Below are 14,091 nucleotides of genomic sequence, written 5' to 3'. Positions count from 1 at the left end.
TAAATCCGCGAATGACTACAATTGCAGATTCCGAACAGAGATGGCGACAAAGAGGAAAAAAAAACATCGGACTGCAGCTTTAAAGTTATAGTATTGTAATTTTACTTTTGTTATTGTTGTCGTCTTTTTTGTCCTTATCACATGCCTGAATATCTTTCTTGCGGGTTTTGATTAGGTCTGAGGAACTCATTGAGCTTTCTGAGACCAAACTCAGCAGAACATAAGGTTTAACATTGACACAAATATGTCTCTTCTTCTCTTTCTCCCTCTCCAGATATGCTGGCCATTGGGGACCCTAACCAGTCCACAATCCTTGCGGTGTCCATAGCCGGTGGCATTGTGCTCCTTATCTTCCTGGTGGCGTGTTTTGTAGTGAGCGGACGGTAAGAAAGGACTTTTTTTTTTAACTTCATCTGACCTTTGCTTCAGTCGTTTTGTCCTTCTGAACCGCCTTGGAAGAAGTAGTACCGGTCCCGAGGGCTGGTATTACTGAGCAAAATAAAATGCTTCTGTTCGTTAGATCTGAGAGCTGCTGTCAAATGGCGATTTTACAAGAAATTGAACCTTGAATTAGAAAATGAAGTGTGGATTCTTCCATGGCAAAGCTTTTAAAAGAGCTTGAACAGCCCATACAGGCACTCAGTGAGGTGTGTCTTATAGGCTTCTAAAAACCAAGAAAAAAGCGTTTGAAATTGAAGTCTGAGGGGACATTTTGCACAGCATCTCTGGTATTCAAACAATAGCTGAAGCAGAAAAGACAGTGCAGTCAGTTGGATGAGACGTACTGAGCCTATAAATTAAAGCTGATAATAAATATACTCTGACTGAATTAAATAGCGGTTTCTTTCTCGAACAAAGCTCGCCCGAAGTCTCTAAAAACATTAGTATTGATCTGAGGTGATTGCCTATCACACTGAGTGCCCTATTCAGTATTGACTAGAAAAGACCCATGTTTGCCTGCTGAGAGCATGTAGAAATGCACATAATGGATTTATGCGCAACAAATAATTAATCTCAAACCACTCAACTATAAACCAAAACAATGAATGTGAGACTGGAATATGCGAGTCCTTATTGTAAGGCAGAGGAAGAGGAGCGGTTCTCGCCAGGTTTTACCCACTAGCCGGTGTAGCTTCATGCATCATGCATTAGAGCTCTCTCACGCCTCTGTTCGGAGTGAAAGCTGGAAAAACAGAATTGCTGCGTCCCAATTCGCTTACTTACACTACGTCCTAAAAGTATGTACTCCTTTTGTGAGGAAAAAGTACATACTTTTGAGTGTGTAGCAAAAGAGTAGGCAAGCTTTGGGACATACTATCACGTCATCTTTAACGGACGGCTCTGTCGCGTGCTGCGTGCATCCTGTCACCGTAAACTGCCCTGTCAATCATCTTGTCACAGTTAAAATCCTCCATTCTATCTAATTTTATTTCCTACCGTTTCGGAGAGGGCGTTCATCTGCCAGTTGTGGGTCTTTCATGCTCTCCTCGTGTGTTTGCAATTTGAATATAATGATGCATTTAAAACGTAATGGCTAAAACATGTCTTTACAAAAGTTCACAATGCTGCTGCAAATGCAATGTGTACAACATTGAATAAATTCATTTTCGTCAGGTTAGATACTGATAATTAATCACTCAAAGCTCTTTATCTAAACCTCTCTACACAACCGCGGGGACTCGCGCGTCCTCCGTTTCGACTACGTGTCTGTAGTTTTTTAACACTTTTTACTCGTGTTTGTAGTTCTAACCGAATCCTCGTCCAACGCGCAATGGTTTGTGGGCAATATCAGCCGTTAGAGTGTGCATCGATCTACACTTCGGATTCTGACCGGAAAAAGTAGACCATCCGGGTATCTTTGAAACACTCATTTCAACATACTACGATTTGGGACGTACTAATTCTATTTTCGAAACTATTTAGGACGGATAGTATGCGAATTGGGACGCAGGGAATGTCTTGAAGGTGTCGTTTGGTGCTCCTCAGATAAAGAAACAGCAAGTTAAGTGTTTAGACGGCACTTGAAAGACATACTGTAGAAGAGGAAGACCGAGGTGGTGGTGGACAGAAAAGGAGAAGGCGGGTCAATTAGTAAAGACGATAGTTTCATGTTTTTAGCTCTAATATTTCTAAGCTAAATGAATTATAAGACTTGTTGTCTTTAGTGTGCTGTCGGACTCTTTCAGACACATTGCGTCTCTAAATTCCTCTCCTTTAAAGCACTGTACAATACAGTGTTGTAGTCGAGACCACCTCACTCGAGTCCGAGTCGACACCGAGACCAGAGAGAGTCGAGTCCGAGTCAAGACCGAGTCCATAGAGAGTCGAGTCCGAGTCGAGTCCGAGACCAGAGACGGTCGAGTCCGAGTCGAGACCGAGACCAGTGATGGTTGATTAACTAATTTACTTTTATTTACTTAAAGAAATCTTTTTTTTTTTTTTTTTTACTGAATTTACTTAGACTTTAAAAAATATGATCAGTTAAGGGTAAAAAGGCCACATAGTAGGTGGTGTTAAAAGTAATTTTATTACAAATTGTCATGCACAGTTGCGCACTAGAAAATCACCAATCACTGGGCGTGTCAATCAATTTAAAGAAATATTTTATTAACATACATTAATAATCATGAAAAATATTTTTAATTGAACTCGAGTGGACTCGGGAATAATTCCGAGTCCTAAAAAAAAAAATGTTCGAGTACGAGTCAATTCCGAGTCCAAATGCACACGAGTCCATGACAAGACCAAGACCATTAAAATATGGTCTCGAGACCGAGTCCGAGACGAGTCCGAGTCTCGAGTACTACAACACTGGTACAATACATTTCAGGACAATTACTCTCAGATTTTAAAGTGTCTGCTTTGAGCTATGTTCCTGTCAACGCATATCCATTGGCCTTGATAGTTTTGTTCAATTTGTCAATCCTAATTTGTCAAGGTAAAAATATCTCAACTTGAGTGGTAGACATGACCATAAGCCAGCCTAACTAAACAGAGCTTACATAATACAAATTAGTGAACGAGTCATTTAAACATCCTGTAATATGTTAAAAAAAAGCTAGACACTCTGCTGTAGCATATTGCAGATACAGTCTTTCCCACAATTTCGAGGCCCCCAATTGTATTTTTTTTTCTTTCTTATTTCACTGTGCAGGTTTGCCAGGAGATTATTCCTTGACACCAGGCCTCAGGCGTAAGTCTCCACTTTAACACAACTGTCTGACATACTATAGAAAGATTATGCAAACGGTACTGTTCTTTAGAGAGAAGTCTGAGAGGTCTCAGTAACCCCTGCCGGCCAGCTATATGTAATTGAGGAGAACCATTGGCTTACTTTCAAACGCTGAGAATAGTTTCATTTCATGCAGCTCAGGATTTCAAGGGGAGATTTCGAACAGCATAATCACATTTCCACACCTCATGACTTGGTCTATGCAAATCCCACTTGACCTATCGGGACCATTTTGTTTCCTCTTGCCATTAGGTCTTTAGCTGCCAAGTACATCCATCTTTTTTGTTACAATCACATTGCAAAGAAAGAAAGATTGAGCAAACGAGTGAGTGAACAAATGCAAGAGTGATGGAGCGAACTCATGAACGAGCAAACAAGTGAGCAAAAGGAATGAGCAAACTAATAAACAAACAAACGAGAGAACAAACAGAGTGGTTGATTAGACCTTCAGTTTTCAGCTGTATTACTTTGTTTTCTATCTCTAGTCCCCAATTCTCTCCCTTCCTTTTTCTCCTTTTCGGTCAGTAAGAACATGAGCAGTGTTTGCTTCAGCTATGCCGTTAGCACATTTTTGTGCTGTTGATGATTTCACCTGGCTCGCAGAGATAATGCATAATTTAAAGATTTTAACATCAGCATCGCTTGCTGCACCGCTATAATTCTTGCACATTAGTTGCAGTCTACCACGAAGACTGAGGCTGGGATTTATGCTTTATTATAATCGTTTGAAATACAGCTAATTAGCATGATTAGCATACCATAAAAACGCATGTTTCTAATCGGCCATACAGCCAAATTCTCAATACAAAATCAGTGTGCTAGTTAATAGAAATAAAGTTTTAGTTGGAGCCATTAGCATACAAAATATTATCTCTGTTCCCCTGATTCTCTTTACTTTTAATGGGAAGTAAAAAAAGCCACTGACCTCAAAATAAGCAAAGAAATAAATAAGGCTATTTTAATTTGCTTGTTCAGTGCTCCAGGGATTTGCCTTGGCCGGAAGAATACAGAATATGTATGGTCTTATATATGGACAAAAGGAAAAACTGGCATGTGCTACAGCAGGCAGATGGAGTTCAGTCATCAAATTCGTACAATGTGCTTGTTTTTCTCAACTCTGTTTCCCTAAAAAGCAATTAAAACACTGCAGGTGGGTGCTAACGGCTGGGAAACTCCTGCAAATTTTAGCTCTTGGACTTATCGAACATCACTGCTGCTCTCATCATTGCCAGACAATTATTTTTGTTTTATGAGAAAGTTGGAAAATCTATTTTACTCCCACGTCTAACTCTATCCTTTAGGATTATCTCTTTTAAGCTGTATCCTCAGTGGAGCGCCTAATTATTTGGCGTGCACGCCATACATGCCAATATTTGTCTTTTTAATTACATTTTTTTAATATTTTCTATGTACTCAAATCAAGCAAGCATAGTATTTTTGAATAACTATCAATAGATGCTGTATTTTTTTTAATATTGAATAAATAAATTATCTGAAAGGCTCTATTATGCTTCTTAAAGGTGATTTTTTTTCCCTTTTTTAATCATATAATGAATCCTACAAAGGACTGCTTGTGTATGGAGCAGGTTGCCTAATTGGGGTGCTATGTTAAGATTACATGATCATCTGAAAGTTGTTTATTAATAATTTTATTCGGTAGACCCTGTTTTATAGATACTTTTGGAATAAATGAATAGTGATTTACCTCAAATAAAGCATTGCTGCAATGGCTTCAGTAACTGTAAATATTTGAAAAGCTTTGCATGATGATGATGCTGCTGAAATCTACTGTATATGTGCACGTCCAGTTAACTGTGCATGTTCCTTCTAGAGAGAAAAAAAACTGGGATTTTAATTTCTAAAGCTGCAATATTCCCATTCGATTTTATACAAATAGTTTTCCCACTTCATAATGTCTCTGGTGCAACTTCAACTCTTTCCCCTCCATTGACAGACATGTCCATCATTTATGAGATAACACTTCCACGCCATTGATGGAATTTTCCAGCTTTCCATGTTTTCATTGTTATACAGTAGGGCTGCTATTACATCTTCTGAAAGAGTACAGAATCTCTTGATCAAGGAATAAGCGAAAACAAGAGATAGCATAAAGCAGATGCATATGTAAAATTATGTGATCATCATCATTAAAAAGCATATAAATCAAAACTATCATCAAAACTGTCTAATAATACTGAATGAGATGATGAGCTATAGGACTGTGAAGCTTTGGGGGTGTTGATGGATGTTTTGATCATCATTCTGAATTCTATCCGGATGGGTTAGGGTTATATATCGGATGGGTTAGGGTTATAAATATATATATATATATATATATATATTTGTTTGAAGGTGCCATGTGTAAGATTTGAGGTTAAAATATCCAAAAATTGAGCTACATGCAAAAAAAGAATGAGAAGAAATAAGGTTTATGATGTCATTAAAAAAAATATAGTGCTGCAGAGATATTAACCTGAATTAGCATGTAAAATTACTAGTCCCGGCCCGGCAGGTGTCATAATACCATTTTCGGCCATGGGAGGCGGTGTGCGGGTGGGCAACATAACCACCAGCCAAACTGCAATACACAAATAACTCGCACGGCTTGTGTGTGTACTTGAACCTGATGTCAATCGTGAGGAAAGTACAGCCCACTACTGCATTTCAGTTCAGGGAAGAGTTCAAAAAATGATTGGTCGATATTATGCACAAGGAATACATTTTGTTTTTAGCATAGTATTGTAATATTTTAGCAAGTCGTAGCATACTGTATCTTTCAACAGTGTTCGTGTTCTTTTACCATTAGCTAGTAGAGATGATTGCTTCATGTGCGCTAGGGATCTGTCGCTAGGGATCTGTCTAGGGATCTGTCGTGTAACATTTACAAGCGCTAAAAACGCTATTTATTGTTTGAATTGCGTAAATAAAATTGACAATCTGAGAGCTGAGATTTTTTTTATATATCATAACTAACCTGCTCTGTCTAGTCTGTCAGTCTCTGTGTCCTTTTCTGTGCGGGACAAAATTGATTTGTGGCGTGAAAGCGTGTGAAAAGTGTCAATTGCGTGTCTTCGTGAGAGTTGGCAGCTCTGAATGGCGCTAGGTTGGTCAACATCAGGGAATGCTGTCTGTCAAATTAATTCAAACTAACAATAAAAATGGAATATAAACAAAACGAATGCCTTAAAACTTCAAATAATAGCCCGGGCTTTTATTTTCCCATATCGTCGAAATGCACCGGCTTGTATTTGAGACAGGCGTCTATGAGGCGGCCTTTATAATTTAGTGAAGAGATGTTATTCATTGAGTCTCTAATCTTTAAAAATATCCAAATGCTCCACGTGAAACTGCGGTCTTCCAACCTTTTACTATCGTGTCAATTGATTTGATTAATATGCACGAGGGAGAGAGAGCAAAACAGCGCTCGCTAGTGTTGTTTGAAGACGTGAGAGTGCGCGCAGGCACGGCACAACTCACTTTCTGGAGGTATACTGCTCCCATCTGGGATGGAATATGGAGTATAATTTGATTTTTTTTTTGACAGATGGCACCTTTAAAAAGCAAAGGGTCTCTTCTTTCTTTTGATATATTGCATGTTCAGATATATATACAACAAAATGTTCCGGGGGCCATGAAATTTTCGTGAAAATGATCAGAAACGCTGGCGGGGAAAAGAGTTAATTGTATAATGTGTATTTAAATCCTTCTACCTCTTTTGTCATAAACAGCCTGCTGATCATCATGGATGAATTTGAGATTCTACAAAAGAACTTTCACTAAAATCCTTGATGATGCAAGTATAGCACAGATGAATTTGTCAGTGTAATAAAAGATGAAGTGCACAGGAAGATTTTCAAGCCGATCTAATCAGAGAGAAAAAGAAGTTCTTTGTCAATGAGATGTTATCTTTGAAGCATCTGCTACAGGCCCTGGGTTATTCTTAAAACTTAATGATGACAGGAAAATGTGCATACACTCTCATGTGAGTAGAACGTTTCCCCCAAGAACCTAAAAGCTGAGAGCACTTCGTGCACTCAAACATGTTTTCAGTAATTTTCTTCCCCCTATTATCTGCCATGTTCATAATGGACTTTTGCATAAAATGTTCGGTTTAACCTCCAGTGTGCTCGTATTTGGTAACATCCAAGTGACATCTTTGATTGGCCAAATGGCACCAATTTAATAAACGTTTGGCTCTTTGTTTCTCTACCTCGGTATAGATGCATCTGTGCCGCTAACAGACACACCAAAGCGCCTCTCCAATCCTTCAATTGTAGCACAACAGACATAATGACGTTTTAGAGCCAAAACTGCTTAGAAACTGAAGAGCTGTCCCATTTTAAAAGCTGGAATGGTGAGCAACACCAAGTCTTTTGCAAGCGAGGCCTCCCCAATGCATTCAAATTTAGACACACGTGCAAACACATACGCGCACATACTTCTCACGTTTTTCCAGAGGTGTAATGGTTCTCCCATCCTTTTAATGTGATGGACTAGCCTCTCACTGCAATATACTCGCTGTGTGTAAAAGCACTCGTTGGCAGCAGCGTCGGTCTTATAATTGTTTCTATAGGATGGACTGCACTATATAGCTCAGTTCATTTTGAGCGGTGCGATTTGAGTAGCGACTGAAATATCGTGCAGTCAGCATAAAGGAGAAGTAAACACTGAGATAATGAAAGCAAAGCAAGCTGCCTCCTGTCGAGGACAATTATAGCGGAAGGGAATCTTAAAGCTTTTGTTGCAAAGAGGTGACAGTGTGGTGTTTGTGTGGTTGGAGCTTTAATTCTTTGAGGAAAAAAGTGTAAATTTCCAAGTACTATAGTACTTTCTGCAAAAAGCTTTGCTGAGACCAACAAAAAGTAATAATAATATGAATAATGTTTAGTGGTAGTATTTTTTTTTATTATTATTATACACTTTTATTTAGTGCTTTTATTTATTTTTTATTTTGTTTTTTCAGGTTTAGTTTTGGAAATAAGTCAGGGCATGTGCAACATTAGAAATACACTATTACTACTACTAATAATAATAATAATAATAATAATAATAATTTAAGTAGTGTTGTAGTCAAAACCACCAAACCCGAGACCAAGACAAGACCAAGACCAGAGTGTATCGAGACCGAGACAAGATCAAGACTTTTAGGGGCCGAGACCATGACAGGACCAAAACTGAGGGAGGGCAAGACCGAGTCAAGACAAAGACCAGCGCCCCACACTACATGACACAATAAAATGTGAAACATGATGAAAAGAGATTGATCTGAAATCTTCTCAGATTGATCTGAAAGATCCACATTCTCATAAAAAACAGAGATATTTAACACTCAAAGCTGAAATAAACCATCTTTATTTAATACGCCTGGGTGACTTCCATCATTTACTACAGAACGTAAAACAAGTCTCCACTTTTCTCTGCCTTTTATTAACACATGAATTTCATGAACATAAATACATGGGTGACAGGCAGCTGTAATGCAGCTAAAATGCATAATTAGCAATGACCAATGAGATACAATTACAAATTACCAATTACATACAATAAAAGCAATTAGTCAATATACTGGGAAATTAGTGATATTTTCACAGTTATAGTCTTGTCCATAGCTGTCAATATTGAACATTGAAAATAAGTGAGATTTCCCGGAATCCATCCCCAAAATAAGATTTTTTTTTTTCTTTTACACAATTCTTACCCTCAAACATTAAAAATAAAGCACTTACCATTAAAAGTCTAAAGAGTTTATAACTAGCCTACATATATGTGAGAGAGAAAGAGACAGTGTGTCATTTAAAAAAATATATATCATAGAAAAAGTTTAAATACTCTAATATCAGCTTATGAGGGAAACCGACGGACTTTAGTGGTGTTAGTGGTGTTTCGGAGGCTGAGTGCAGGAGATGATCTGATCTGGGTGAGGTCTGTGCACCTTTATCGATCAGAGCGCGCGCTGACACGGAGTAAAGCCTTTATTCTCGACGCTTCCGCACGAGCGCGTACACAAGATCGACAAGACCTCATTTCGCATGGCTGTGTACAGCTTTTTTTACAGCCGCGTCCGAGGATGAACGACTTCAAGCCGAATCTGTCCGAGCTTGTACGTCTCACACAGTCAGAGTGTAAAAATATGGGATATTTTACGGAAAATACTAAAACGGGAAAAAAAAGCTAATATACGTGAGAAAAACAGAGAAATGGGAGGGTTGACCGCTATGCTTGTCTGGTCTTGAAAAATAACCCCGAGTCCATAATGTCCGAAACCGAGACAAGACCCGAGACCATCAAAAGACCGGTCTCGAGTACTACAACACTAAATTTAAGTAATTAAATAATAACTTAAAAAACTAAGATTGCTCAACCTTTCATGATTTCTATCTGTAGTATGTATCATTTTTAATTAAAAGTCAACCAAAATGAGCTTCTTGTCACGTTTAGCCTCATTTACACTGTAGTTTGTTTTTGTTTTGTTTTTCACAAAAAAACAAAGGCATGCACTTTATGCAATTTCATTTTCTTAGGCCGATTAGCAAATGAGAGTTTTATTACGTTCATGGCCCCTGCATAGATTAGGGTGACACTAGTAATCATGTCAGAGGTCAGACTCCTTAATTAATTGGATTCTGACTGCTGTACTGAATCAAACTAATAAAAAGCGGCTCTCAAAAACAGGATCATTATCACCGTAATTTTCTCTCCTGCATTCTCAATTACCGTAATGAATCGCTAACAAATGAGATGTTGCTCCACACCTATCAGAAACACATCCTGGAATTTAGCACATATCTCTGTTTAATCTCTTCACTTCACTAATAATGACTTTGGCTGGAGTAAATCTTTTTTTTAAAACACCAAGCGTAGGCCTTGGATGTCTGCCAGGTCTCCTCCAGCAGAGAAAGGAGTCAAGAGCAAGTATAGCTTAAAGAAAATGAAGGATCAAGAGACAGGGGACGGGCGTTTTGTTTCGCATTCATTCGGGCTATCTGTTATTGCGTGATAATGTAATGACCACACGATGCAGCGCCGACGGCTCCCGTGAGCTGTAGCCGTGGGTATCGCCGATTGCCATTAATCTGAAAAGCCACTCTGCGTGATGAAAGCATTAGGGAGGCATTTCTCAGTCCGTCTCCTTCTTATTAGCACTGTGGCAAACACACCGAATGATTAGAAAGCGTCTGATCTTTGAAAAAAGCCTGTCGTTTATGCTAATCAGGCCTTCTGATGGACACTGCAGGCCAAAATGTTCCCTCACCAAAAACATGGAGCATTGCAGAGCCTCTCTGTGCATCTCTTTCAACTTTATTGTCAATTTTTCGAGACTAATTTTTTGTAAAGAAGTTGTGTAGTGTATTGTAACTTCTCTTTTCTTCTGCATTGCATGCATGTTTTAAAGCCCTGAAACAAATCCAATCCCTGTTTCTCTCCCTTTCTCTTTCTTGGCGTGACAGTAGTGAACAAAGGATGCAGAACAAAGTGCCTTCATTTGTTGAATTTCCTCATTACTGAATGTTGACGAGATCATTCACATCATTTTCTTTTTTTTTTCCTCAGTAATAGAGACCCCTGAAAGTCATTTACTTTGAATCTAGCTTCAAACACAGCCACTGTCGTCTAATTTGAAATAAAAGCATTTTGGACTTGCGTCAGATGTTAACAAACGTATAAACGCTACTTATTATCCAGAAATCTTCAAAATATCATTTTATTCAGTGTACTTTGCAGTACATTAGGTTCAAATCTTCTTTACTAGCATCATTTTTCAATGTACATTTGAGTTATATGGGCTCACATGTCGTTCCAAACCTCTATGACTTTCTTTCCTCTGTGTAACACAAAAGAAAAGATGTTTTATTTTTTTTTAATCCATGGAAGTCAGTGGGTTTCAAAGCAACACTTGACCCTCTGACTTCCATTGTTTGGGCAAAATCTTATATTATATATTTTGTGTTTTGGAAGAAAGTCACCTCTTTAAGCAGCACAGAAACCAAAATGCTGATTTAAAAGAGTAGTTCACTTTAAAGTCCCCGTGAACCGGAAGTTGCAAATGAGTTTTCTCCAGTGTTGTGACGTATTTCGGAGAGAAACGGAATACTAAATGAGGCAAAATAGTGGGTGTGGCTTTTTTTTCGAACTAGCACCTGATTGGATCTAGAAAAATGGGTGTTTCATTCTGAAATGGAGGATGACGCAAGTTTACACACGCTGTCAATCAATGCTCGCACGGCGCTCGCAAACACACAGCAGCTGTCAGTTGGAGGGGCGTGGTTATGGATGTTAAGGAGACACCCAAACCTTAAAGCCTGTGTCATCGGGCAAGGTCCTCCAATGCAGAGGGGAGGGGCATTTTCAAACTTTGATTAAAGATTACGAAGCCAAAAAAATGTTTTGTGTGGATTGACTTGCATGAATGAATTGTTCACCACAAAACGATCAATTTAGGCAAACAAAGTAAGTATGGTCAATTTTGATTTCATAGCGACTTTAAAAAAAAAAACAACAACAAAAAAAAAAAACTTTTGCTAATAATTTACTCTCTCCCATGTCATCCAAGATATCCATGTCTTTCTTTCTTCAGTTGAAAAGAAATTAAGGTTTTTGATGAAAACATTCCAGGATTTTTCTCCATATAATGGACTTCAATGGGAACCAAACGGTTCAAGGTCCAAAAGACAGTTTCAGTGCAAACTGCAAACTGTTCAGAGGGATTTAAATGATTCCAAACGATGAATAAGGGTCTTATCAAGCGAAACGAAAAGTGAAATTCTCCTTTAAAGAACCTATAATAAGAAGAGTTGAACCTAAGATGCTGCAACGAACCATTGACAAATCTTTATTTTTAAGTAGTGTTTATACAATGTAATCATCTTACACTGTCTGAAATGTTATTAATTCAAATCAGACTTCAGTTGTGGTGTTTCTGAAATGATGACAGTATTTTTTTAATTCTTGGCATCTTTGTTTCTTTACATGGAACCTTTCCACTCCACAAAAGTTTTGTTATTGTGTAGACTAGGTTATTAGACTTTATAAACTGTTCTTCACACCAAGACAAAAATGGTTCTTTTAAGAACTGCTCAGTGAAAGGTTCTTTGCAGAACCAAAAATGGTTCTCCTGTAGCTCTGCTTTTTTTTTTTTTTGAAATTAGAAACAAAAAAACTTGTGGTATCATGCTGTAAAAGTTGTAGTTCGAACTAATATTTTTAAGAGTGTTCATAGAGGATTTTTTAAGTAGAGCCGCCCGTAGAATAATACCCCAAAAAATTGCTGAAACGGTTTCAGAAGCGTATAGCTGCATGAATAATTAGCTGAAGACATTTTGCAGACCTGAAAAGGTCACTTTGTCTCCTACGCTTCTTTATTTCTCACATTAATAAAAAGCAAAATCCACACATCACCTTGACCGTAGCTGTTTTCTGTCATCAGCATAGGCGGTTATCTCAAGGTCACATGCTTATTGTCAAATGAAAAGCTAAGGTTGGTCACCTCCCGTTTTAATGCTTTAAAAAATACAAGGTAATCAAACAAGCAATTAAGCATTATGGGAGGAAATAACTTCATGCTGTGCCCTTTGCAGGCTCCTTTCAGGTTTTACAGCTCTTCCCCAGCCCAGACGCACGCCAAACAGGAAGTCAGCATTTAAGACCACCTGCCATTCATCACTCTGAGAGGAGGAGAATGTTTTAAGGGTGGATCGGATCAGTAGAGAAGGTCAGCGTAGAGGTCAGATGTGTGTATTTTGCCGAAGCCTACGATAAACATCCATGTTCGTTTAAATAAAAATCAAGTTTAAAGAGGAAGTTTTAATTTCAAGTTTATAATAAACTAACTGATATTTCAAAGGGTCATAACTCTGACCAAACAGGCATGATTGCTTTTAGCGAATGGCTTACTTCATGTCGACTCTCTTGCTCCCATTTCTAAGGCGGTCATTTTGTGTTTGTAAAATGAGACGCCGGATGAATTAAAGCAGATGAGGTGATCGTAATTCAACACACTGCTGGAGCGCGAGGGTTAGGGCAGCAGCAGTCATGGGAATATCTGAACCATTTTTTTTTTTCAGCTAATTGCAAGTGAGTTAGAAACAGTTGGCAAGGACATGTGGCTAGGGAGGCTTTAATGGAGATGAATGGAGTGCCATCCTCGTATTTCTATAGTCCACTTGCACCAATCAACTCTTCTGAATATCAAGAAGCCTGCTTTTCATCTGAAATATGTCTCATTATGCAGCTTGTTTATCGTCGTTTGTCCAAAATTTGAATTTCGAGCAGATTTTGTCAAGGTTGAGAAGTTCTATTTGCATCTTTCCAGCCTTTGAAGTTCCATTTAGATTCACATTTCAATTTGAGTTTGGTTTCAAAGCCTTCCCTTTACATCCATATTTACTCAGTTTAAAGGTATCAAACTTTCTTCTAAAGGTGTCTCGGTGTAAAAACCCATCCATCCGAGCTGACGCGGTTCCTTTCGTTTGATCACGCCGCTGTCTTTGTCTGGCCGGCGTTCTTGATCCTGAAGAGATTTTGTTTTGGAGAGAGCCGTTTTTTACACCAGGCACCTCGCAGAGATGGTGGAATCAAAAAGTGCCTTAGTCAGCTCACCACTCAGGGCAGGGGCTGATGGGAATGGGCTCTACAGCTCTAGGGTTCCTGTTACAGTGGATCACTTTCTCCCCAAGTCTCATTTCAATAGTGTTAGTATGCTGCAGCTCAGCAGAGCGCTCCGAGCAGAAAGCACACTGTCAGCACAATCGTCAGCCCCTGCTCCGACTCAAGGCCTCAAAGAGTGTCAAGACGTAGATGTGAAAGTATAGCGAGAAAGATAAAAGGAAAGGAGAAACGATGGCGATGGAAGTTCTAAAAAG

The 14,091-nt window shown here is 38.6% G+C and overlaps 1 protein-coding gene across 2 annotated transcripts in view; it reads left to right on the top strand.

The window, feature by feature from the left end:
- Positions 1-14,091, top strand: part of epha4b (eph receptor A4b) — a 134,171-nt gene that overhangs the window by 85,527 nt on the left and 34,553 nt on the right. Inside the window, exons 8-9 of one of the 2 annotated variants that reach the window (XM_039654694.2) lie at positions 275-383; positions 3,155-3,193. In XM_039654694.2, the coding sequence (XP_039510628.2) occupies positions 275-383; positions 3,155-3,193 (148 nt within the window). The remainder of the gene's footprint in view (positions 1-274; positions 384-3,154; positions 3,194-14,091) is intronic. The other variant, XM_039654695.2, reaches the window with a different exon arrangement.

Source organism: Pimephales promelas, chromosome 5, assembly GCF_988280905.1.
Source record: "Pimephales promelas chromosome 5, fPimPro1.hap1.1, whole genome shotgun sequence".
NCBI classification, from domain to species: Eukaryota; Metazoa; Chordata; class Actinopteri; order Cypriniformes; family Leuciscidae; genus Pimephales; species Pimephales promelas.
This window is presented reverse-complemented; position numbering and strand designations above follow the sequence as displayed.